At 44.9% G+C, this 27717-nt stretch overlaps 1 protein-coding gene across 1 annotated transcript in view; it reads left to right on the top strand.

Moving 5' to 3' along the window:
- LOC126356631 (high-affinity choline transporter 1) overlaps positions 1 to 27717 on the top strand; it is a 340577-nt gene that overhangs the window by 141265 nt on the left and 171595 nt on the right. Inside the window, exon 3 of the mRNA XM_050007387.1 lies at positions 8349 to 8522. Coding sequence (XP_049863344.1) covers positions 8357 to 8522 — 166 coding nt within the window. The 5' untranslated portion in view covers positions 8349 to 8356. The remainder of the gene's footprint in view (positions 1 to 8348; positions 8523 to 27717) is intronic.

The raw sequence follows: 27717 nt of genomic DNA, 5'->3' as shown, positions 1-27717 counted from the left end.
TATACACTCCTGGAATGGAAAAAAGAACACATTGACACCGGTGTGTCAGACCCACCATACTTGCTCCGGACACTGCAACAGGGCTGTACAAGCAATGATCACACGCACGGCACAGCGGACACACCAGGAACCGCGGTGTTGGCCGTCGAATGGCGCTAGCTGCGCAGCATTTGTGCACCGCCGCCGTCAGTGTCAGCCAGTTTGCCGTGGCATACGGAGCTCCATCGCAGTCTTCAACACTGGTAGCATGTCGCAACAGCGTGGACGTGAACCGTATGTGCAGTTGACGGACTTTGAGCGAGAGCGTATAGTGGGCATGCGGGAGGCCGGGTGGACGTACCGCCGAATTGCTCAACACGTGGGGCGTGAGGTCTCCACAGGAGATCGATGTTGTCGCCAGTGGTCGGCGGAAGGTGCACGTGCCCGTCGATCTGGGACCGGACCGCAGCGACGCACGGATGCACGCCAAGACCGTAGGATCCTACGCAGTGCCGTAGGGGACCGCACCGCCACTTCCCACCAAATTAGGGACACTGTTGCTCCTGGGGTATCGGCGAGGACCATTCGCAACCGTCTCCATGAAGCTGGGCTACGGTCCCGCACACCGTTAGGCCGTCTTCCGCTCACGCCCCAACATCGTGTAGACGGCCTCCAGTGGTGTCGCGACAGGCGTGAATGGAGGGACGAATGGAGACGTGTCGTCTTCAGCGATGAGAGTCGCTTCTGCCTTGGTGCCAATGATGGTCGTATGCGTGTTTGGCGCCGTGCAGGTGAGCGCCACAATCAGGACTGCATACGACCGAGGCACACAGGGCCAACACCCGGCATCATGGTGTGGGGAGCGAACTCCTACACTGGCCGTACACCTCTGGTGATCGTCGAGGGGACACTGAATAGTGCACGGTACATCCAAACCGTCATCGAACCCATCGTTCTACCATTCATAGACCAGCAAGGGAATTTGCTGTTCCAACAGGACAATGCACGTCTGCATTTATCCTGTGCCACCCAACGTGTTCTAGAAGGTGTAAGTCAACTACCCTGGCCAGCAAGATCTCCGGATCTGTCCCCCATTGAGCATGTTTGGGACTGGATGAAGCGTCGTCTCACGCGGTCTGCACGTCCAGCACGAACGCTGGTCCAACTGAGGCGCCAGGTGGAAATGGCATGGCAAGCCGTTCCACAGGACTACATCTAGCATCTCTATGATCGTCTCCATGGGAGAATAGCAGCCTGCATTGCTGCGAAAGGTGGATATACACTGTACTAGTGCCGACATTGTGCATGCTCTGTTGCCTGTGTCTATGTGCCTGTGGTTCTGTCAGTGTGATCATGTGATGTATCTGACCCCAGGAATGTGTCAATAAAGTTTCCCCTTCCTGGGACAATGAATTCACGGTGTTCTTATTTCAATTTCCAGGAGTGTATATCGCAGAAGATGCAGTTTCAGGTACTCAGCCTAAGGAAAAAACACTTTTCAGATGCACAGTGTCTGTGCTGTATGTTGAGGGGCTGGGATGTGAGGTGACGCTGACCGGTCCAGAGTCGCACACTGCACGGGTGGCCTGAGTAGGCGTCCTTTGAGCTGCTGTGCTGTCGTGTGGCGCGTCAGCGCACACGCCTCGCAGCTCGCAGGCGGCACCGCGAGGTCAAGGCCGACACCTGTCTGCCGACTGAACGCCAACAGGAGCACGCAGAGGCGCTGCGAATCTGCGCTCAACGTCTGGCGATAAGACGGCGCGGGCAGCATGCGTATTCTCGTACTCCGTTTGAGCATCTGTCCTACTCTTACCGTCTAAATCATTTTTCCTTACATTCTCAGTTGAAATTCCTTTAATTCTTCTGCTCGACTAGAGTGTTTTTCTCTAGTGCAAGATTTTTGTTACACTGTAATTACCATTTACCATGAAATTCTACGCCATTCTTACTGACAGTCAATGAAGAAGCTTGCAGAATGCTGCCCAAAATCGATGAATTACGATTGCGTACTCGTTGAGCACTGAAAGGTGCAGGTGAATGCCTGTAGCATAGGCTTTGAATAAGTGATTCTACGGAAAATTTTAACCGAAATTGAGCACAAAAGAGTACTACCGTCCAACAAATAAATTAAAGCAACGTTCACCAAAAAAGACACACGTGAAAGTATACGATAATACAAGCAATTTAACAACTGACATATTGACAACTGAAATCATGCGACCTTGGTAATGTTCGTATAGTAATTTATTACATCCACGATCGCTTAGATGTATAAAAAATATTCACATTACCCGTTACGGCAAATAACTGCCATCTTTGGATGTGCTTCACTTTTCTGGGGGCATGCTAAAGTATAAAGTACGCCAAATTCGAATTAAGAAGAGTTTCGCTAGTTTAGATTGTTTGTGCAGTCAAGGAAAACAGGTATTCCTTCATTGTTCATTCGGCTACCGTGCTGATAGGTTTTTTTTCCATTGTCGATCACCTGCAGCGCGTTTGTGAGAAGTTTAACAGTGAACCCGTCCCATTTGGAGTTCAAAATACATCGCACGCTTGATTCGGTAAAAAAAAGCTTTCTTCTTGTTCAGATCGCGTAAAAAACGTCACAGCTGACAAACTTTATGAATTGCCTTAATACTAACTACGATTCTGAAATTGAAGATGTGTATGACGACAATTCTGATGAAGAAGACCAAGCCCTTGTCTACTCCGAGCATTATTCACGAACTGAGCAAAATATGATCCTTAAGGTGATTATTTGGAAGTTAGTAACGGGGTTGTAAGATATATTTCATAGGAAGAGACAGAGTAAATGGAAGAAAATCTGCGGTGAAAGTAAAAGCAAGATGAAACAAAAAGAATCATGAAAACGTTTTTGTTTATCATTAAAGTTAGAAATTGTGAATCTTAACAAAAGAAACCATTTAATTTAAATGATAAAACAAAAATGACTTATCTCATGAAGTTAGCAGACTGGGACCCCTATACATAATTCTACTACATGCATGCCACCTTTAGCAAAGAGTGCCACTTAAACAACTTGAAATAATAATAATAGAATTCTATTCCTTAAATAAAGTTCCAATGAAGTGATGGATATGTTAATCCGTGTGGTGTATGAAGTACGCCACGCGCCCGCTAACGTAAGTAGAATGTATGCTCCCATTCGAGGAATAATCCACAAAAAACTTCGTACAGACGGACAAACAGGCGCTTTGAACATTATAGCTTTTTAACGTCTCAGTGAATGTACATATGCTCACATGATAAAAGACTACTTCTTGTTGTTTAATGTTACAACGTAGTTGTATTTCAAGAGTTTTTTTTTGTTCGGAAATATACGTTAATACGTTAACTTTGCCGTTACGAAAATCTTTCGCAATTTTATCGGACACCTGACAGTAATAAGTCATAGGCACATACGTCATTTTTTCGTTCTTAGTGGAGAGTTTGTCCTATTTCTTAGATGTGGTTTGTCCTATGCTGTAGTTCCACTTTCTCTTTTATCTTCTTGTTCAGTGATGTCACATGATTGTTCCAAAACCGCTGCTTGTTGCTATATGTTTTGAAATATTAAGTTCTTTTATCATTTCATTTACAGTCTACGACAGTTTGAGGATTCCAGTCACCATAGCATGGAAGTATACAGTTTTATGTTGCTGTGGATGGCAGGACTGCGCGTTAATAATGACGTCGATGGTCGAAGCCTTTCTTAAAATGGATATTTCATGTTTACCTCCAAGTTTGGTTACCGTCAAACCTAAGGAACTGAGTTTGTCATTTGCTTCCATCTTAGCTGTGAAATTTATATCGGGATACATTGTTCTTAGTCGGCATTTAGTTCAGCTTCATTAGCTTCGACTAATATGATAAGGTCGTCAAGATACTGTTTGCGGTAAACGATTTTTTTCTGTTGTTTGTGGTAATCTGCTACAGAATCTGCATTCCAAGTATTTTATAAAAATATCTGTGTGTTGAGAGGCCAGACAAACGTGTGGTTCCTGAAGAGGGGCAGCAGCCTTTTCAGTAGTTGCAGGGGCAACAGTCTGGATGATTGACTGATCTGGCCTTGCAACATTAACCATAACGGCCTTGCTGTGCTGGTACTGCGAACGGCTGAAAGCAAGGGGAAACTACAGCCGTAGTTTTTCCCGAGGACATGCAGCTTTACTGTATGATTAAATGATGATGGCATCCTCTTGGGTAAAATATTCCGGAGGTAAAATAGTCCCCCAACGGATCTCCGGGCGGGGACTACTCAGGAGGATGTCGTAATCAGGAGAAAGAAAACTGGCGTTCTACGGATCGGAGCGTGGAATGTCAGATCCCTTAATCGGGCAGGTAGGTTAGAAAATTTAAAAAGGGAAATGGATAGGTTAAAGTTAGATATAGTGGGAATTAGTGAAGTTCGGTGGCAGGAGGAACAAGACTTCTGGTCAGGTGACTACAGGGTTATAAACACAAAATCAAATAGGGGTAATGCAGGAGTATGTTTAATAATGAATAGGAAAATAGGAATGCGGGTAAGCTACTACAAACAGCATAGTGAACGCATTATTGTGGCCAAGATAGATACGAAGCCCACACCTACTACAGTAGTACAAGTTTATATGCCAACTAGCTCTGCAGATGACGAAGAAATTGAAGAAATGTACGATGAAATAAAAGAAATTATTCAGATAGTGAAGGGAGACGAAAATTTAATAGTAATGGGTGACTGGAATTGGAGTGTTGGAAAAGGGAGAGAAGGAAACATAGTAGGGGAATATGGATTGGGGCTAAGAAATGAAAGAGGAAGCCGCCTAGTAGAATTTTGTACAGAGCACAACTTAATCATAGGTAACACTTGGTTTAAGAATCATGAAAGAAGGTTGTATACGTGGAAGAACCCTGGAGATACTAAAAGGTATCAGATAGATTATATAATGGTAAGACAGAGATTTAGGAACCAGGTTTTAAATTGTAAGACATTTCCAGGGGCAGATGTGGACTCTGACCACAATCTATTGGTTACGACCTGTAGATTAAAACTTAAGAAACTGCAAAAATGTGGGAAATTAAGGAGATGGGACCTGGATAAACTGAAAGAACCAGTGGTTGTACAGAGTTTCAGGGAGAGCATAAGGGAACAATTGACAGGAATAGGGGAAAGAAATACAGTAGAAGAAGAATGGGTAGCTCTGAGGGATGAAGTAGTGAGGGCAGCAGAGGATAAAGTAGGTACAAAGACGAGGGCTGCTAGAAATCCTTGGGTAACAGAAGAAATATTGAATTTAATTGATGAAAGGAAAAAATATAAAAAATGTAGTAAATGAAGCAGGCAAAAAGGAATACAAACATCTCAAAAATGAGATCGACAGGAAGTGCAAAATGGCTAAACAGGGATGGCTAGAGGACAAATGTAAGGATGTAGAAGCTTATCTCACTAGGGGTAAGATAGATACTGCCTACAGGAAAATTAAAGAGACCTTTGGAGAGAAGAGAACCACGTGTATGTATATCAAGAGCTCAGATGGCAACCCAGTTCTAAGCAAAGAAGGGAAGGCAGAAAGGTGGAAGGAGTATATAGAAGGTTTATACAAGGGTGATGTACTTGAGGACAATATTATGGAAATGGAAGAGGATGTAGATGAAGACGAAATGGGAGATACGATACTGCGTGAAGAGTTTGACAGAGCACTGAAAGACCTGAGTCGAAACAAGGCCCCCGGAGTAGACAACATTCCATTAGAACTACTGACGGCCTTGGGAGAGCCAGTCATGACAAAACTCTACCAGCTGGTGAGCAAGATGTATGAGACAGGCGAAATACCCTCAGACTTCAAGAAGAATATAATAATTCCAATCCCAAAGAAAGCAGGTGATGACAGATGTGAAAATTACCGAACTATCAGTTTAATAAGTCACAGCTGCAAAATACTAACGCGAATTCTTTACAGACGAATGGAAAAACTGGTAGATGCGGACCTCGGGGAGGATCAGTTTGGATTCCGTCGAAATGTTGGAACACGTGAGGCAATACTGACCTTACGACTTATCTTAGAAGAAAGATTAAGAAAAGGCAAACCTACGTTTCTAGCATTTGTAGACTTAGAGAAAGCTTTTGACAATGTTGACTGGAATACTCATTTTCAAATTCTAAAGGTGGCAGGGGTAAAATACAGGGAGCGAAAGGCTATTTACAATTTGTACAGAAACCAGATGGCAGTCATAAGAGTCGAGGGGCATGAAAGGGAAGCAGTGGTTGGGAAAGGAGTGAGACAGGGTTGTAGCCTCTCCCCGATGTTATTCAATCTGTATATTGAGCAAGCAGTAAAGGAAACAAAAGAAAAATTTGGAGTAGGTATTAAAACTCATGGAGACGAAGTAAAAACTTTGAGGTTCGCCGATGACATTGTAATTCTGTCAGAGACGGCAAAGGACTTGGAAGAGCAGTTGAACGGAATGGACAGTGTCTTGAAAGGAGGATATAAGATGAACATCAACAAAAGCAAAACGAGGATAATGGAATGTAGTCAAATTAAATCTGGTGATGCTGAGGGAATTAGATTAGGAAATGAGACACTTAAAGTAGTAAAGGAGTTTTGCTATTTAGGAAGTAAAATAACTGATGATGGTCGAAGTAGAGAGGATATAAAATGTAGACTGGCAATGGCAAGGAAAGCGTTTCTGAAGAAGAGAAATTTGTTAACATCGAATATAGATTTAAGTGTCAGGAAGTCATTTCTGAAAATATTTGTTTGGAGTGTAGCCATGGGTGGAAGTGAAACATGGACGATAACTAGTTTGGACAAGAAGAGAATAGAAGCTTTCGAAATGTGGTGCTACAGAAGAATACTGAAGATAAGGTGGATAGATCACGTAACTAATGAGGAGGTATTGAATAGGATTGGGGAGAAGAGAAGTTTGTGGCACAACTTGACTAGAAGAAGGGATCGGTTGGTAGGACATGTTTTGAGGCATCAAGCGATCACAAATTTAGCATTGGAGGGCAGTGTGGAGGGTAAAAATCGTAGAGGGAGACCGAGAGATGAGTACACTAAGCAGATTCAGAAGGATGTAGGTTGTACTAGGTACTGGGAGATGAAGCAGCTTGCACAGGATAGAGTAGCATGGAGAGCTGCATCAAAGCAGTCTCAGGACTGAAGACAACAACAACATCTGTGTGTGTTCCAGATAAGCTGTTTCCCATTGTAAAGCCGTCAATTTGCTGTTACATTTTGCCTTGACATTTGAAATATTTGAAATCCAGCACCAACTATTAAAAATCTATTCACCAATGCTTAATTTTCCGTACCTGTTTAGGTCCTCCTTAAAGATTTGAGTAGTTTCTTTGACTGGGACGTTTGTGTTATATCAGTCGAAGCGCATTGTAACACCTCTAATAACGTTGACGAATTCAGGGCGTGGTCATGCTGTTGAGACTGCTAGAAGCTATACCTCTTCTTGAGCCTGTCATTGAGTATCATAATTTTAGCTTGGTATCGGATATTGATAACAATTGGATGACTTCGACGATTCCATTGTATAAAGAATACATCACTGTTTTATAAATGTAATCGTCATCATAAATAATAACTGCCGTATCAACATTTTCTGCTTTCGCTTCAGCTTTTTAATTGTTTTAATTTGGTTTAAATTTTATTTTAATTTTTCTTTTTATTAGCTAATGCTTTTCTTACTTAAACATTGGCGTCCACTTGTTGTTATTTACTCATCTGAGCCAATTATGAAGCAGTTTTAGTTTCTGTTGAAATGTGATTAGTTTTCCGTCGATGACGAACAGTTTCAGCTCAAGACAGGACAGTGAACCTAACTTTGCCTTAAATCTTAACAAGGGTATGAAATATAATGCTAAATTAAAAGATTTTATACAATGAAGCGGTACAAAAGCCAGTAGAATTTTAATTTTTAAAATTAAGCAGAACCTAAAAATGAAATAGTAGCTCAAATGAATAAATACCAACAAATGGTCACCAATGTTAAAGTTTAAAAAAGTTAATTAATGGAAAGAAAAAGAAAAATCCAAATGAAATGAAAACATTTAAGAAGCAGAATCAAAAATTTCAGGAGAATAACACAATTGTAACGAAAGCAGATATGGATTACGATTACATTTATAAAACAATGAATTTGTTTGAAGACAACGGAATCAGCTATGTCAATAAGAAGGCCAATTTGAGCAAGACGTCAGGAGGAATCACATGATGCAGCAAGTTATCTAAACCTTCGTATGGGAGACTGATATATTGGTACACCTGTAGCCTGAAAACATCGTTAATCACCTGACGTGAAGACATTACATTACATTCTCATTCTCTCCATGAACAGCAGGAGCGCATCTAATATCACGACATTTATGTTGGCAGGTTTCAAAATGATCAACATCGCGGGCGTGGTGTCCATCGTTCTGTTCTACGTGCTGATCCTAGCGGTGGGCATATGGGCCGGCCGCAAGAAGGAGGCGGGCAACGACTCCGAGGAGGAGGTGATGCTGGCGGGCCGCAACATCGGCCTCTTCGTCGGCATCTTCACCATGACAGGTGCGCACTGCACGCAGCTGCCGCTTCAACACGTGTGGCTCATCAGGCTGTCCACATCTATGTGGCGCGTCGATGCGAGGAAAAGATGCCTTCTAGTGCGATAACATCCAGGGGGTGACAAAGTTAGCCTACTGTAGACTCTAACGAGACTTGGTTCCAATAAATCGATATTGCTCACTGGCCTTAAAAATTCGGTGCATTGAAGTAAATATCTCAAGGACGCTCTTTTTAGGAATCCTAATCCAACGACGCATGCTATTTATCGGCTTGGAGTGTAACAGTTGCTATCAAAAATCTTTCAAACGAAGTCAGGAAATGTTGTATACAAATAGCACTTACAACTGTTCATATCACGACAGATGTGTGTCATTAATTGGTTTGTTGGTGTCAAGCTGAAGGAAGGCGCCTGAAACATATCTCTTACGTTGTGTTTTTTTAACATCAATTCTAAAAACAAAGCCTACATTTTTAATTTTGTCTTATATATTTGGTTTACATTTCATTCTATTTTGTTGTCGTTGGTGTTGTGGACCAAAGAGTGATTTGGTGCATTTCTCGATGGTGATCATCCTGTTCTAATTAGATCTGATTAGATCTAATACCTTCCCATTATTTGTCGGATACACGTATCTAATATACATCTTTGTTCCGTTTCACCACATGAAGAAAACGCGGATTCCTTTCTTGTCAGAACTGCCTATCGTACATGCTTTACTTCCGTACAACAACACATTCCAGAAAAGCTTTTCAGAAAAGGCTTCCTAACATTTGAATCGGTATTCGAAATAAACTTTTTTTCCACAAATGCTTTTCTGGGCAACCTGCATTTTGTATCCCATCTGCTTCGGACAAAATACAGTCCTGGAAATTGAAATAAGAACACCGTGAATTCATTGTCCCAGGAAGGGGAAACTTTATTGACACATTCCTGGGGTCAGATACATCACATGATCACACTGACAGAACCACAGGCACATAGACACAGGCAACAGAGCATGCACAATGTCGGCACTAGTACAGTGTATATCCACCTTTCGCAGCAATCAGGCTGCTCTTCTCCCATGGAGACGATCGTAGAGATGCTGGATGTAGTCCTGTGGAACGGCTTGCCATGCCATTTCCACCTGGCGCCTCAGTTGGACGTGCAGACCGCGTGAGACGACGCTTCATCCAGTCCCAAACATGCTCAATGGGAGACAGATCCGGAGATCTTGCTGGCCAGGGTAGTTGACTTACACCTTCTAGAGCACGCTGGGTGGCACAGGATACATGCGGACGTGCATTGTCCTGTTGGAACAGCAAGTTCACTTGCCGGTCTAGGAATGGTAGAACGATGGGTTCGATGACGGTTTGGATGTACCGTGCACTATTCAGTGTCCTCTCGATACGATCACCAGAGGTGTACGGCCAGTGTAGGAGATCGCTCCCCACACCATGATGCCGGGTGTTGGCCCTGTGTGCCTCGGTCGTATGCAGTCCTGATTGTGGCGCTCACCTGCACGGCGCCAAACACGCATACGACCATCGTTGGCACCAAGGCAGAAGCGACTCTCATTGCTGAAGACGACACGTCTCCATTCGTCCCTCCATTCACGCCTGTGGCGACACCACTGGAGGCGGGCTGCACGATGTTGGGGCGTGAGAAGAAGACGGCCTAACGGTGTGCGGGACCGTAGCCCAGCTTCATGGAGACGGTTGCGAATGGTCCTCGCCGATACCCCAGGAGCAACAGTGTCCCTAATTTGGTGGGAAGTGGCGGTGCGGTCCCCTACGGCACTGCGTAGGATCCTACGGTCTTGGCGTGCATCCGTGCGTCGCTGCGGTCCGGTCCCAGGTCGACGGGCACGTGCACCTTCCGCCGACCACTGGCGACAACATCGATGTACTGTGGAGACCTCACGCCCCACGTGTTGAGCAATTCGGCGGTACGTCCACCCGGCCTCCCGCATGCCCACTATACGCCCTCGCTCAAAGTCCGTCAACTGCACATACGGTTCACGTCCGCGCTGTCGCGGCATGCTACCAGTGTTAAAGACTGCGATGGAGCTCCGTATGCCACGGCAAACTGGCTGACACTGACGGCGGCGGTGCACAAATGCTGCGCAGCTAGCGCCATTTGACGGCCAACACCCCGGTTCCTGGTGTGTCCGCTGTGCCGTGCGTGTGATCATTGCTTGTACAGCACTCTCGCAGTGTCCGGAGCAAGTCTGGTGGGTCTGACACCCCTGTTGTCAATGTGTTCTTTTTTCCATTTCCAGGAGTGTATGTTATTATGCTTCCAAAATATCAAAATTCGTCTCTTACTTTTACTATCTCATTTACTAATTTAAATCTTCCGGAATCGTCTGTTTTAATTCGATTACATTCCATTAACCTTGTTTTAATTTGTTGTTCTTTTCAAGACGCCCCTTCCTTTCAGCTGCTCTACCAATTACTCCGACGCCTTTGACGGGATTACATCATCTGCAAACCATAAAGTTTTATTGCTTGTCCCCGCAATTTAATTCCGTGTCCAAACGTCACTTTGGTTTCCTTAACTGCTTGCTCTGTGTACGGATTTCATAACAACGGGGATAGGCTACAAAAACTACCTCACTACTTTCTCAGCTATTGCTTCCTTTAATATCCTTCGTCTCCTACAACTGGAATCTAATTTGTCCACAAACTGTACATAACGTTTCGCGCCCTACACTTTATACCTTCTACCTCCAGCGTATGAAATCTCTTTCATCACAATTATTTATGGTCATCTGCCGACGTCGGAAATTTCTTGAGGCATTTCGCCGATGATTCTGATTATACGGTATAAAGAAGTGGCAACGTTCGAAAATTGTATCGAATTGCAAACCAAACAACCAGTACAACGAACTATCTTTATCAACACCGTTTTGTTTATAATCAGAAGATAGCCCTTACGCCTAAATTTTAGCCAGGCCTGCGTAAAATGAAATGTACATCCCGCTATCGTTGAAAATAGCTGTACCTGACTAACTACTTTGCTTATAGCTACTTAGAAATCAGGCACAATGATTGACGGTTGAAACTTAATAATAGTCGCAAGCCTTTTACAATTCCAGTCAATACCTTTTTATACGTCGCGTCTGTTTTGTTAGGCAACAAACACAATACTAACGCTATGAACTTCATTTAACGTTTCCGGCAATGGTAGCAAAACAGACACTGATCCGATAAATACACTGAGGTCACAAAAATCATGGGATAGTGATGTGCACATATACAGATGCTGTTAGTATCTTGTACATAAGGTGTGAAAGGGCAGTGCATTGGCGGAGATGTCATTTGTTCTCAGGTGATTCATTTAAAAAGGTTTCCGACTTCTTTACGGTCGCACGACGGGAATCAACAGACTTTGAACGCGGAATGGTACTTGAGCTAGACGCGTGGGACATAACATTTTGGAAATCGACAGGGAATTCAATATTCTGAGGCCCACAGTATCAAGAGTTTGGGGTGAATACCAAATTTCAGGCGTTATGTCTCACCATGGACAACGCAGTGGCCGATGGCGTTCACTTAACAACCGAGAACAGCGGCTTTTGTGTATTGTTGTCGCTGCTAACATAAAAGAAACACTGAGTGAAATAACCACAGAAATCAATGTATACATCGCACGAACTATCCGCTAGGACAGTGTGTCGAAATTTGGAAGCAGACGACCGACGCGAGTGCCTATGCTAACAGGGCGACATCGCCTGCAGCGCCTCCCCTGGGCTCGTGACCTATCGGTTGGACCCTAGACTACTGGAAAACCGTGGTGTAGTCAGGTGAGTCCCGATTTCAGTTGCTAAGAGCTGATGGTAGGGCTCGAGAACGGCGCAGACGCCACGAAGCCATGGACGCAAGTTGTCAACAAGGCACTGTGCAAGCTGCTGGTGATATCGTAATGGCATAGACAGTGTTTATAAGGAACAGACTGGGTCCTCTGGTTCAGCGGAAGCGATTATTGACTGGAAATGGTTCTGTTCCGCTACCTGGAGACCGTTTCAGCCATTCATGGATTGCATGTTCCCAAAGAACTATAGTCTTTTTACGAATGACAATACGCCAGGTCACCTGGCCACAAGTGTTCGCGGTTGGTTTCAAGAACATTCTGAACAACTCGAGCGAATGACTTGGCCAACCAGATCACCAGGGCTGAATCCCATCGAACATTTATGGGACATAAGCGAGAGGTCAGTTGGAGCACAAAATCCTGCAGCGGCAACATTTTCGCAATTGTGGACATCAATAGAGGGAGCATGGATCAAAACTTCTGCAGACGACTTTCAACGGCTTGTTGAGTCCATGCCACGTCGAGTTCCTCCACTACGCCGTGCAAAAGGAGGTCCGACACGATATATCTTTTGTCACCTGAGCGTACATTTCTTAAAATTAGTGAAACGACTTAATTTTAAGAGTGATTCACATAATTCGGTAATAGCATTCAGTTTTACACTGGAGTTGTTTGTCTGTTTAAGTTATCAGTGTCTTCATGGGTATGACTGACTTCATAGTAAACACAATGAGGGTTGAAGAATCTTTGCCGGCCGGTGTGACCGAGCGGTTCTAGGCTCTTCAGTCTGGAACTGCGCGACCACTCTGGTCGCAGGTTCGAATCCTGTCTTGGGCATGGATGTGTGTGATGTCCTTAGGTTAATTAGGCTTAAGTAGTTCTAAGTTCTAGGGGACTGATGACCTCAGAAGTTTAGTCCCATAGTCCTCAGAGCCATTTGAACCATTTTTGGAGAATCGGTTCCTTAAATACATTTTTTACTATGCACATCCACGCTACTCCACGTTGTGTTACTATGTGTTAACGAAATTTAATTTTCCCAACAAATTAAAGCCTCTTTCACTTGTCATATGCCTAATTTCTAATGTACTAGTCACGTACGAGGAGTGGGAATTGGCCCACACGCACAGCTCTCGGAGAAGGTGATTACCGACAACAGTGTTACCAACATTTGTGTGCAAATGTTACTGAGTAGCAAATAAAACACCAGCGCGCAGTCGACCTTTTTGTAACATACCACATCGTCCGCACTCGATATGTTTGCTGAGGTAACGCTGAACCTTCACTCGCACAGTCGCGCAAAAAGTAAACCTTTTCGCGCGCAGTCGATACACATCCGCGGATAAGCGCACAGGTAGCAGACACGTGTCTGCCGCTGGATGGGAAGCCACAGGAGCGGCGCGCGTCGATACGGAGTTCAGGCCGCGGCCGCTGAGCTGAGTCAACACCTGCCGAAACACCGAGCAGGACCGCTGCTGGCAACAGCTCTACGACGCGTGTCCCATTTCTAACAGTAAACCAGAAGATTCGACTCGTTATGCGGCACTGTTGTCTACCGCAAGTAAGAGAACTGTGCGGCTGTCTGACTGCCTGGAGGTGAATGTTAAAATGTTCTTAGATTGAAGACCAAACTTAACATCTTGCCAATCCTGGTCGGACAAGAACGTTTACGTTCGAGCCAGGTGCGACCACGAGCATAAGGAGCTAAAATACACTACTGTCCACTAAAATTGCTACCCCACGAAGATAACGTGCTACAGACGCGAAATTTAACCGACAGGAAGAAGGTGCTGTGAAATGCAAATGATTAGTTTTTCAGAGCATTCACACAAGGTTGGCGCCGGTGGTGACACCTACAACGTCCTAACATGAGGAAAGTTTCCAACCCATTTCTTATACACAAACAGCAGTTGACCGGCGTTGCCTGGTGAAACGTTGTTGTGATGCCTCGTGTAAGGAGGAGAAATGCGTACCATCGCGTTTCCGACTTTGATAAAGGACAGATTGTAGCCTATCGCGATTGCGGTTTATCGTATCGCGACATTGGTGCTCGCGTTGGTCGAGATCCAATGACTGTTAGCAGAATATGGAAACGGTGGGTTCAGGAGGGTAATACGGAACGCCGTGCTGGATCCCAACGGTCTCGTATCACTAGCAGTCGAGATGACAGGCAGTAATGGATCGTGCAGCCACGTCTCAATTCCTGATTCAACAAATGGGGACGTTTGCAAGAGAACAACCATCTGCACGAACAGTTCAACGACGAACCTGGGTGCACGAATGGCAAAACGTCATTTTTTCAGATGAATCCAGGTTCTGTTTCGAGCATCCGTGTTTGGCGACATCGAGGTGAACGCACATTGGAAGCGTGTAGTCGTCATCGCCATATTGGTGTATCACCCAGCGTGATGGTATGGGGTGCCATTGGTTACACGTCTCGGTCACCTCTTTTTCGCATTGACGGCACTTTGAACAGTGGACGTTACATTTCAGATGTGTTACAACCCGTGGCTGTACACTTCATTCGATCCCTGCGAAACCCTACATTTCAAAAGGATAATGCACGAACGCATGTTTGCAGGTCCTGTACAGGCCTTTCTGGACAAAGAAAATGTTCGACTGCTGCCCTGGACAGCACATTCTCCAGATCTCTCACCAACTGAAAACGTCTGGTCAATGGTGGCCGAGCAACTGGCTCGTCACTATACGCCAGTCACTACTCTTGATGAATTGTGGTATCGTGTTGAAGCTGTCTGACTGTCTGAATACTCTGCACACAATGGCTTATCGTACTCTCACTCCGACTGACCATGGGTATGTCAGCCAAAGTCAGATTATAAATGCGCAGTACATTATTAGGAGTTCATATGGTGACCTGCCTACGGTTGCGCGGGGTGTGCCGAGCAGCACCGTGGCCACTTTCACCAGATAATCTGCTCGCCTGACGACTAAGTCTTCTGTGATTAGCAGCGTCGTCCCCATACAGCTTCATCAGTCTTTTGTGAATGTTTGTCACCGTCTCGTTCTCACAACACTACAACTCTGTTAACAGCAGGTTGCTTCAGACGAAAATAAAGTGCGTCAGCCATTATTAGAGAGCTACGACAGCGTGACTCGTGGAGACAGGTGGAAATAAATTTGAATACAGGAAGAAAGATTGTTTCTATGACATAATTTATGAACAAGGTGTAGAACAGAAGTTGAAAATCTTGAAAAAAAAGATTATTTCTTTTCGAGGCACCTCGTTAATGTAAATGTAGTATCGAATCGTTCGGAAAGGCTTACTTGATTCTCACCCACTGGGCACTGCTATCTTGCGAAACGTGAATGTACTTTCATGTAACTTTTAAGTGTAGGTGAATTTTGTACGTCGGGGCATGGCTTACTGTGTAGAATCGGGTTGCTGATGTTGGTGCAACACAGGAAGAAGGAGAAACCAAGTGACCCAGTATTGCCGCACAGCTTGTTCCTCTCGATTACTTGTTTGATCGTTATTAGGAACAATAGAAGTATTATCATTTGAGGTGTGTACCCCAATAGGTTCTCTCTTTCGCCAGAAATAAAAATAAAAACTGATAGCTGCTCTTCATCAGCGCATTCTTACAGTCCTGCCAACACCTTACGTGCGTCCTTTTTCTACGCGTGAGACACTGAGCCACCAGTATGGAACACACTTCCCATAAGGCACCTCGACAGTCTACTGTAGCTGCGCATGACAGCACTTCTAAACTGCCCCGTAGAAAACTTCCTGTCAGAGTAAAGCTGTGTGGTGGACCGAGACTAGAAATCGGGACTTTTGCCTTTCGCGGGCAAATACTGTGCCAGTTGAATTACCCAATCACGACAGCTTTACTTCCGTCAGTATCTCGTCTCCTACCTTTCAAACTTCACAGAAGTTCTCCTGAGAAACTTGAGGGGCTGGCACTCCTGGAGGGTAGGATACAAGTGTGTGAATTCCTAAGGGGTCAAACTGCTGAGGCCATCGGTCCCTAAAACTTACGCACTACTTAAACTAACTTATGCTAAGAACAACACACACACCCATGCCCGAGGTAGGACTCGAACCTCCGGTGGGAGAGGCTGCGCAGTCCGTGGCATGGCGCCTCTAACCGCTCATACTCCGTCTATTATGAACTCATGTTCTACTTGTCGTTAAATGGTAATCATCCTTTCTTCGAAGTAGATTATTTGGAGGAACTAATTATGAGCTAGGATCTGGGTGTAGCAAGGTGCTGAGCGAAAATAAAATAATGCTTCAAGTAATATTATTTATTGTCTTACATCAGAGAACGATTTCTTTTAAATTATAAAATCAAGTAATATTTGTTCACCACAGAGACTATTTCAAAAAAAAAAAAATCGTTAGGTTCTAAGAAATACCCAAAAATTTATCTAAATTACAGATTCTGTAATACATATAGGCAAATAACTGACATAGGAAATAATGCATAAACGTCTGTGAAGCAGACAGAATACAGAATAGAGAGTGCGACAGTAAATGCAAAATTTAAAAAAAAATTACATACATAACAGAAAGGTAATCAAAAAAATTACTATCTGACTACTGTTCACAATTGGGGAAAGCAGAGATTTGAAATAATGTCTTCGTCCGTGCAGCGGACTTATGCACCAGGAAATTTGAACCGCGAGATGAGAAAATTAGTGTTAAAATTTTAAAATTGTACATACATGGCTATGAAGCAACCAGAACGAATTATTATTTCACTAATGTGCATGTTCATAGAAACCAGAAAATTTACGATATGTGTGCATATGAGAAGCAGACTTCAGCATCAATAAACATCAGTCACAAAAAAAAAGTTTGATAAAATTTTCACATCTGAGGCACAGAGATTTGGATGAATAAATTTAATAATCATAAAAAGCAGAAAATTTTTAATATACAAGTCTGTGAAGCAGACTGAGGGTTTTATGAAGCACTTTTATGGGCAACGAAATCCTAGACAAGCGAAGGCTCAAGCATAAAAATGAGGCAAAGAGTAACGGTTCGATTTCGGCCGACTTCCCAATCATTTGCTCGACAAATTCTAAAACGTTCACACAGGGTTCAAGTTAAAGCGGCTGGCAGGCAGTATGTGGGCATCCAGTCATTACAGTAACTTGAGGACACACGACAGTTCATTTAGCCCTCAAATATTCAGAATAGAAAATGTATATAAATAGAGACTTAAATACAGGCAGCAACAGACACTTAAATTTTAATTTAGAAAACGTATATACCTCCTGAAGCTGATCCTCTCTTACAATGAAATTCGTATTTGTTTTAAACAGATTCTTATTGCCAGAACGCTGATCCACGCAAAGGAATCGGCCAAACACGGTCAGTAGAGCGATCCGTATCAGTTTACTATCAAGAAAACCAACACACTCAGAGGTGACTGCATAGGGAGAGGTTCTTGTCTCTCGAAACCTGAGCAATACTTAAAGCCCACAAAATGTTGCTCACAGTCGTTCCTGTAGCAGGCTGAGGCACATCACGGACAGCGCATGTGGCCACGTCCACCAGCCAAGGTTGTAAGACCACTACCTTAGTCCAGTCCCCGAATACGTCACGTGACAGCACAGCTCCTCAGGAGGCGACGGTTCCGCCCGCGAAGTGAACATCCATTGCACAGACACGATGAGCAGCCTACGCGGCTCCGAGGTACGAGCTGCTTGCTATACCACACGAGGCTGCATGAAAACATCCAAACTCAAGCACATCGCGTCTGAGAAGCGCGCGTGCTTACACCGCTTGATGAGCTGGCCCAGACTCCACCAGTCCTTAAGCACAGGAATCGATATAGTCTGGCGCACGGCTCACTAGAAATGAACACTGTGACTTTCACGACGGCAATAACGCCTTCACCCGAGACGCTGATTTATAGCAAATTCCATATACAGGGTGTCCCAGAAATGTTGCGACAAGCTTCGAGGGGCTGTAGAGGGTGTCTTGAGGAAGAAATTGAAGCGATGTCTGGAAACGACATCCAAAGGCCCTACAGAGCGTGGAAGTTATAGGCGCCGGTGGCCCGGCTAAGCTACTCCTTAGGCAGCAAACGTGACGTAATATGCTGACGAACCGTTGGGGGAATGTCTCGTATTGTTTTCTAATTGTTCAGTGATCGCGACTGATTGCCACGCGCGAGAAGATGGAACTGTCTGCAGTCTAGAACAGCCTTCTTCCTATGAACTCGACGCTCTGTTGCCATGGTGGAAGACGGTTTTGGACACGGGATTCTATTTGCAGTTTACCTTTCTTCTGTAACCCTGCAAAGAAAACAATGATTTTCGGTGAACAGCAGAAAAATAAAAAGTAAATGGAAACCCATGTCCGAAACTTCATCCACAAAACAGCAACAGAGAATTGCATTCAGAGAGGACAAGCCCTTTCTACGCACCAGCTAGTTCAATCTTCTCCACTGGCGATCGTGGCCACCACTTGCGATCACTGAATAACAAACAACATTACAGGGCCCTCCACGTAAGGCCCGTCAGCGCTCAAAGTCACGTTTGCTGCTGATCTTGTGCCCCAACGGCAGTAGCCGGCACCTCTAACTTCGACACTCTGTAGTATCGCTGGATGACATTCCCGGACACCGGTTCCTGTCCTCGATATGGTTCTTAAGACACCCTCTAGAACCCCTCGGAGTTTGACGCAGCAGTTCTGGGACACCCTGTGTAAAGCGTCCTAATCTCTTCTAAAGGATTATAATCAAAATAAAATTCGGTGACTCCAATTTGCAGATAGCACAACGGATGAAGATTCTTTCTGATCCTACGACTGCGTTTTCCTGTAGGAATGCCAGCAGCACCTCTCCTGGGGTCTCCCTAAAGAGTCACCACTATTGAGGCCTCAGTTTGCATGGCCAGGCCGGCGAGGCGCGACAGCTTCCGGGAGGAGCCAGGCGCCTTGGTGAGGAACGGTCAGCCCCGCCGAGTCCTGCGAGGCTGCGACCTGACCACCGGCTGCTGGCCGCTGGCCGCCGGCTGCTGCATCGACCGCGCTATATTTAGCGGCGCGCCGCACGCCAGGCCGCGCTGGGTCAGCGTGCACGCCGTGCCGCGCCACGCCACGCCGCGCCTCTACGGGACACCGCTTGACCCACGACCGCCGCAGGCTCTTGCCCAACAAAGGCGGTCGTGGCACAGGCGACGCGCACGTGCTGTCACAATACCACTCGCCCCAGGCACATGCATCCAGCCTGTTTGTCAAGGGAGAGGACTGACAATTGGATTGCGCGTATTTGGGTCTATGTGTTTGACAAATACAACGGAGGCTCTGCTACACTTCGGTAAAAATAACTTCGTGGTTAAAGTTTCAGTGAGACGAGTGGCGGAGGCCAGGCGTCATCCAAGTATAGGCCATTCCCGGACACGCTGTGTTGTCCATTATGAAGCTATGTGCGTATTAGTGAGCAAATATTACAACAGCAAGTAACATGAGCTCAGATCACTACCAAAGAACACATACAAGGCTGTCTTAAACACGTCACTGACATTCAGACCTCTAGTTCAAAGGCTTGGTCCAGAAAGCGAGATAACTGTTGAATATGATGATCAGTGTTCAGAGGCTTCAACGCGATACGAACTCCGAATCCAGCCCCAAGGCAGGTTATTTATTTCCTGTGACAAACCAGCAGTCATCTTCAAACTTCTACCATGTATATCTATACTACAATGAAGAGTCAAAGAAACCGGTACACCTGCCTAATATCATGGAGGGCTCCCATGACCACTCAGAAGTGCGGCAGCACTAAGTGGCATGGACTCGACTAGCGTCTGAAGAAAGATAGATCCCTTATCATTTTGCTACAAAATAGCTGATCAGCAACTGGAAGCAGTTAATTCCATAAATTATCTGGGAGTAGGCATTAGGAGTGATTTAAAATGGAATGATCATATAAAGTTGATCGTCGGTAAAGCAGATGCCAGACTGAGATTCATTGGAAGAATCCTAAGGAAACGCAATCCGAAAACAAAGGAAGTAGGTTACAGAACGCTTGTTCGCCCACTGCTTGAATACTGCTCAGCAGTGTGGGATCCGTACCAGATAGGGTTGATAGAAGAGATAGAGAAGATCCAACGGAGAGCAGCGCGCTTCGTTACAGGATCATTTAGTAATCACGAAAGCGTTATGGAGATGATAGATAAACTCCAGTGGAAGACTCTGCAGGACAGATGCTCAGTAGCTCGGTACGGGCTTTTGTTAAAGTTTCGAGAACATACCTTCACCGAAGTGTCAAGCAGTATATTGCTCCCTCCTACGTATATCTTGCGAAGAGACCATGAGGATAAAATGAGAGAAATTAGAGCCCACACAGAATCATACCGACAATCCTTCTTTCCACGAACAATACAGACTGGAATAGAAGGGAGAACCGATAGAGGTACTGAGGGTACCCTCCGCCACACATTGTCAGGTGGCTTGCGGAGTATGGATGTGGATGTAGATGTAGATGAAGTAATTCTGGAGGGAATTGACGCCATCAGTCCTGCAGGGCAGTCCATAAATCCGTAAGAGCACGATGGGGTGGATATCTCTTCTGAACAGCACGTTACAAGACATCAGAGATATGCTCAATAATGTTAATGTCTGGAGAGTTTTGTGACCAACGTAAATGTTTAAATTCAAAGAGTGTTCCTGGAGACACTTTGTAGCAATCTGGATATGTGGGGTGTCGCATTGTCCTGCTGGAATTGCCCAAGTCAGTCGGAATGCACAATGGACATGAATTGATGCAGGTGGTCAGACAGGATGCTTACCTGTCAGAGCCAAAAACGGTTCAAATTGCTCTAAGCACTGTGGGACTTAATAGCTCAGGTCTTCAGTCCCCTAGACTTAGAACTACTTAACCCTAACTAGCTTAAGGACATCACACACAGCCATGCCCGAGGCAAGATTCGAACCTGCGACCGTAGCAGCACCACGGTTCCATTCTCGTAGTAACTTCTTCCAGCCGCAGCGATATCGGAGATTTCATGTTTTATCGAATTCCTGATATTCACGGTACACTCTCGGAAAATACCCCGTTCATCGCTACCTAAGGGATGCTGTGTCCCATCTCTTGTGGGTCTACTATAGCACCACGTACAAGTTCACTTAAATCTTGATAACGTGGTATTGTAGCAGTAGTAACAGACGTGACAACTGTGCCAAACACTTGTTGTCTTACATAGGAGTTGCCGACAACAGCGCCGTATTCCACCTGTTTGCATATCTCTGTAATCAAATACCAATACCTATACAAGTTCCTTTGGCGGTTCGGTGTATTATCGCCATCCTCTGAGTGACATTCCATATTACTGGAGTAGCGAAATGTTAAGCACGTGGTGGGGAGTGGGGGTGTAGAGCCAAACACAAATTTATGCGATCTAGGCTATTGAATGTTTTTAGCAAGTAAAACAGATACTCTCCTCCGGTACTCTCAAAATGAGAGAAATCAATGGAAAGTGAAATGCCGTGTGGCTAGCGCCTCCCGTCGGGTAGACCGTTCGCCTGGTGCAAGTCTTTCGAGTTGACGCCACTTCGGTGACCTGCGTGTCGATGGGGATGAAATGACGATGATTAGGACAACACAACATCGAGTACCTGCGCGGAGAAAATCTCCGACCCAGCCGGGAATCGAACCCGGGCCGTTAGGTATGACAATCCGTAGCGCTGACCACTCAGCTACCAGGGGCGCAGAGAAAATTCAATCAAACGTAGATTTATATCTGAAGTGGATCAGAAGTGTAGAGCCACTTATGCACTGCGTTGGTTCGCAGCAGTGGGTCACAGCAAGAATGCAGGCTTATGACAGCTCAGATTAACAACATGGAAGTCAACTACTTCGTTGAAACTGATACCTCTACATTCATAGGGTCATAGTGCAGTATACATTCTCCCTCTCAGCATGTGGCGAGGAAGTCACACGACGGTACACAGTGTAGGCTACCAGACTGCTTGTGGGCTGTCACATCTCCGCCTGCGAGTGCAGACACCAGAAGCTCGCTATCAGGTGTGGCCCAGTGGCTTGCGAATGGTGCCAGCGGCGCAGAAGACTGCCAGACCATTTTCAGGCGACTTTAGCCTCCTTCGCCGCATTTAGCACCTGCAAGTGAAGAACATTGTGCCGATGTGCCCGTGTCAGCACAAGGAGGGTGAGAGCCTGTATTGCACCAAACATAATCTGTTGCCATTGACAGCCGGATTTTGGCTGCTACTGGAGTGAACTTGGAGGCGGCCCACCAGTGAAGAGGCCCCAAGTCCAGGAAGGAGTAACCAGTGCTAGAAGATAGTGCTGCAGTGCAGGCTCAAACTCGTGGCGACTGGTTGCTGTCCCATATTGATCCAGCGTCTCACGTAGCCCTCTCGTCGTGGCAGGCGCTGCCCGACTGCTGATAACTCTGCCAAAATTCACGGCCGCTAGCCCACTCGTGTCGATGTACTGCTTCCAGCAACATTCGGAACAACATGTAGCCTGGCAGTGTAGAAACTGCTTGGCTCGACGTGGAAGAGGCCAGTTCTACCGCTGCGTTGTCAGGATTGCGGTGCTTGCTCTAGTCCGCCTCGCAATGTCCAAACAGCCCATTTGCTGCAATCGGCATGTCCGTAACGTGTTGCCTGCTGCCTGCCTGTAGCTCTTTCATCTGCTATGACCGAGATACTTGTTTCTTTCTACAGTAACGTCCAATAAGTAGTTGTGACGCTATATATGGATCATACGAAAATGTAACAAGCTGCATTTTAGCTGCAACATCGGCCCCGCCAATGACAATTTTCTCTCAGTAAGGTAATTTTATTTCAGCTATAAATTACCGGACAAATAAAGTTTGGGAGGCTGTCTGCATACGACGTTGTTGTGCACATCTTTAGAAAATTGTTACAAAGTGCGCGAATGCTTGCAGATGAGGAGCACTTGTTCCAAAGGCTGCTAGAGGACCCAGACATAAGTAAAAGTAGTGTAAGACACGTGCTTGGGTGAATAGACACAACATCATTTAACTTCACGACTGGCGATCAGTCACGGAAGTCAATGAAATAGGCAAAATGTATAGGGCTATTTGTGCAGAGTGGGGTCTGGTGGTCCTAGGGTATAAAGCATGCCTGGAAACAGAGTGGTTGCGGGATCCAAACCCAATTGAACTACAGAAATTTTTAGTCCGCCTTTAATTTAGCCTTCACCTGTCAACGATGTGAGGAGTCGAAAGAAACGACACATGATTAGAATTCATTGTTAAACTGTAGGTCCCGTTTTTCGTCGTTGGATAACTTCTGTAGATTAGGAACACGCAAGTAGAAGTGGCGTCCAACTGAAAGAATTGCACTCCGTCTCTGAGCCATACGAAGACAGTATCATTACATAATTTAAAAGTCAATTTTTAACATTTTCCTATTGCACCAAATTTCAAATACTTCCGTTTTCTTCTTTCTCGGATTTCCCACAATTTACGTCTCACTTCTATGTAATCGTGTGATCAGACGTACGTTTCCTAGTTTCGGTATCAAAATCTGTTACCTGTAGAGCTTCTCTAATGAAGAACACTTCCATTTTCTGCGACAATCTACTTCTGATACCTTAATTAAGCCAATCCGTCTGATTTTCTTTCTGGATTTGCAGAATTCTCTCACTTCTTAATATATATGTTTAAAATGGCTACTCCGCAGCAGAAATATTTTGTGTTCTCGAGTTTGCGAAGTGCAGTTCCGTGATTACAGTGCAAAGACATCTCAGATTGAAGTACCAGATTGATCCTCCGAATGGGTGGAACATTCTAGAAGGTATCGACACAGCATGTGAATGTAAAGGAAAGAGTCCTGCCCGCCCTTGTGTTCCTGAAGAAAATGTTGCACGAATTCAAACTGCTTTCGAACGTAGTCCTTCAAAATCAACTTATCGTGTCAGTCGGGATTTAGAGCTGCCTCAAACAACAATTTGGCGTGTTTTGACACGTCAGTTGGTTATGACGCCGTACAAGTTACAGCTGTTACAAGCTCTGCGTCCTGATGACAAACGCAAGCGTGTGGCATCTTGTAACGAGATTCTTGATGCTATTGACAATGATAACACTTTCTCACAACGCATCGTGTTCAGTGATGAAGCGACTTTCCATGTTAGTACTCAGGTAAACAAACACAATGTTCGAATTTGGGGCCTACAGAAACCACTTGCAGCCATTGAACATGTACGAGATTCTCCCAAAGTCAATGTGTTTTGTGCGATATCCCCATCGTCTGTTTACAGCCCATTCTTCTTTGATGGAAATACGGTTAACGGTCAACAGTATCTCACTGTCACAAAACTAGTTGTCTCCGAGACTGCATCAAGATAACTTCATTTTTCAACAAGACGGGGCATCCCCTTACCGGAGTCGCCAAGTGCGTGAATATCTGAATGGAACTCTACCGAACCGTTGGACTGGTCGTCAAGGAGCTGACGATTTAGCATGACCAGGCTGGGCTCTAGGTTCACCGGATTTGACACCCTCTGACTTCTTCCTGTGGGGTTTCGTTAAAGACAACGTTTATGTGTCACCACTCCCACGGAAGAGTTGAAGATCGGATCCGTACTGCCGTAACATCAGTGACGAAGGACATACTTACCCGAGTATGGGAAGAATTTGAGTATCGATGTGATATTGTTCATATAGCTGATGGAGGACATTTTGAACATCTGTAATCTGAACTTGAGAGGTTCGTAAATGTGTGTGTGAAGTTTCATATTCGTATGTCGTAAAGTTTAATAAAGATATGCAGCCGGCCGCTGTGACAGAGCGGTTCTAGGCGCTGTAATCCGGAACCGCGCTACTACTACGGTCGCAGGTTCGAATCCTGCCTCAAGCATAGATGTGTGTGATGTCCTTAGGTTGGTCGGGTTTAAGTAGTTCCACGTCTAGGGGGCTGACGACCTCAGATGTTAAGTCTCATAGTGCTTAGAGCCATTTGAACTATTCTGAACCAAAGATATGCATTCTAAATATGTATATTGTTTTTGAAACACCCTGTATTTTCACATTGTACGGGGAAAGTTAGTGTTTGTATTTTTATGAGAAGATTCTCCCGCAGAGAAAACGCCTTTGTTTTAATGACCGCCACCCGAATTCGTGTATCATATTCGTGGAACTCTCTTCCTTATTTCGCAACAGTTCAAAACGAGCTGCCCCTCTTTGAACTTCTTCGATGTCCTCCGTCCCCGTTTAATGCGCATCCCACACTGCACAGCAATAATCCAGAGAGGGTCGACAAGCGTGACGTACGTTGTCTCTTTAGTAGGGATTTTATATTTTCTAAGTGTTCTGTAAACATCGGAGACTTTGGTTTGCTTTCTTCACTACATTATCTATGTGATCGTTCCAGTTTAAATTATTCCTAATCCCTGAGAATTTAGTTGTGTTTACAGTCTTTAGATTTGGTTCAAATGGCTCTGAGCCGGCTGTGGTGGTCTCGCGGTTCTAGGCGCGCAGTCCGGAACCGTGTGACTGCTACGGTCGCAGGTTCGAATCCTGCCTCGGGCATGGATGTGTGTGATGTCCTTAGGTTAGTTAGGTTTAAGTAGGGGACTGATGACCACAGCAGTTGAGTCCCATAGCTTCTAAGGTCATCAGTCCCCTAGAACTTAGAACTACTTACACCTAACTAACCTAAGGACATCACACACACCCATGCCCGAGACAGGATTCGAACCTGCGACCGTAGCGGTCGCGCGGTTCCAGACGGTAGCGCCTAGAACCGCTCGGCCACCACGACCCGCAGTCGTTAGATTTGTGTGAGTTATTATGTAACTGAAATGTAGTGGATTCTTTTATGCTCTTGTGGATAACTTCTCACTTTTTATGATTTAGAATTAATTGCCACTTCTTGCAACATGCAGACATGAATGTCTAAATCATTTTGCAATTCATTTGGATCATTTGGATGACTTTAGATGACGGTAAATGGCAGCGTAATCTGCAAACAACCTAAGAGGGCTGCTCAGATTGTCTCCTAAATCATTTTTGTAGATGAGGAACAACACAGATCATATAACAGTTCCTTTCTAACGCCTTACGTTACTTCCGTTTTACTCGAAGATTCTCCGTCAATTATTTCGAAACGCGATCTATCTGAAAGGAAATCACGAATCCAGTTACACAACTGAGATGATACTCCATACGTACGCAATTTTTATTAGAAGTCGCTTGTGAGGAATGATGTCAAAGGCCTTCTGGAAATCTAAAAATATGTAATCAGTTCGACGTCCATTATCGATAGCACTCTTTACTTCATGAGAAATAAAGAGCTAGTTGTGATATTTTACGAATCCGTGTTGGCCATTTATCAATAAATCGTTTTCATCAAGGTCATAGCGTTGGAGAACAGTATATTTTCGAAAACTCTACTGCAAATAAGCGTTAGTGATATTGGTCTGAAATTCAGCGGATTACTCCTGCTTCTTTTATTATGTATTGGTGTGGCATGCGTAACTTTCCAGTCTTTTGGTATCTATCTTCCAACGAGCGAGCGGCTATATATGGTTGCTAAGTATGAAGCTAATGTATTAGCACATTTTGAAAGGAACCTGACTGGTATGTGATCTGGACCGGAAGCCTTGACTTTCTTAAGTATTTTAAGTTGCATAGCTACATCGAGGAAATCTATTTCTAAGTTATTCACATTAGTTATTGTTCTAGATCCGAATACGGGAGTATTCACTTTGTCTTCTTTTGTGAAGAAATTTGGGAAATCTGCTCAGTGGCACTGTCGTCAATAGGATCACCACAGTTGGAGGAGGAGGAGATTAGTGTTTAACGCCCCGTCGACAACGAGGTCATTAGAGACGGAGCGCAAGCTCGGGTGAGGGAAGGAAATCGGCCGTGCCCTTTCAAAGGAACCATCCCGGCATTTGCCTGAAGCGATTTAGGGAAATCACGGAGAACCTAAATCAGGATGGCCGGAGACGGGATGGAACCGTCGTCCTCCCGAATGCGAGTCCAGTGTGCTAACCACTGCGCCACCTCGCTCGGTCACCACAGTTGTCGCACAGTCCTGCGACCAGTGTACTTTACGTACAATCAGAGTGTCTTTGGGTTTTCTGCCAGATTTATAGACAGAGGTACGTTGCGTTACCTTTTCAAATCATCTCGCATTGAAATTCGAGCTAAATTTCTAGCTTCTGTAAAACTCGCCAATCTTGGGGATTTTGCGTTCTTTTAAATTTTGCATGTTTCTTTCGTTGCTTCTGCAATTGTGTTATGACCTGTTTTGTGTACCATGGGGATCAGGAAAGCAACGGAATAATTTACTGGTTGGGCTTGGATTAAATCCCTTGCCAGCTATTTAAGTTTTCTGTGATTTTGCTGAAACAAATAAGGTTCATCAGAAAAGGTATGACCAATTTTGTTTCCAGTACTGGTCCATTTCGAGCATGCTTTTAAAATGAC

The sequence above is a fragment of the Schistocerca gregaria genome, chromosome 1 (assembly GCF_023897955.1).
Source record: "Schistocerca gregaria isolate iqSchGreg1 chromosome 1, iqSchGreg1.2, whole genome shotgun sequence".
Taxonomy (NCBI): Eukaryota; Metazoa; Arthropoda; class Insecta; order Orthoptera; family Acrididae; genus Schistocerca; species Schistocerca gregaria.
This window is presented reverse-complemented; position numbering and strand designations above follow the sequence as displayed.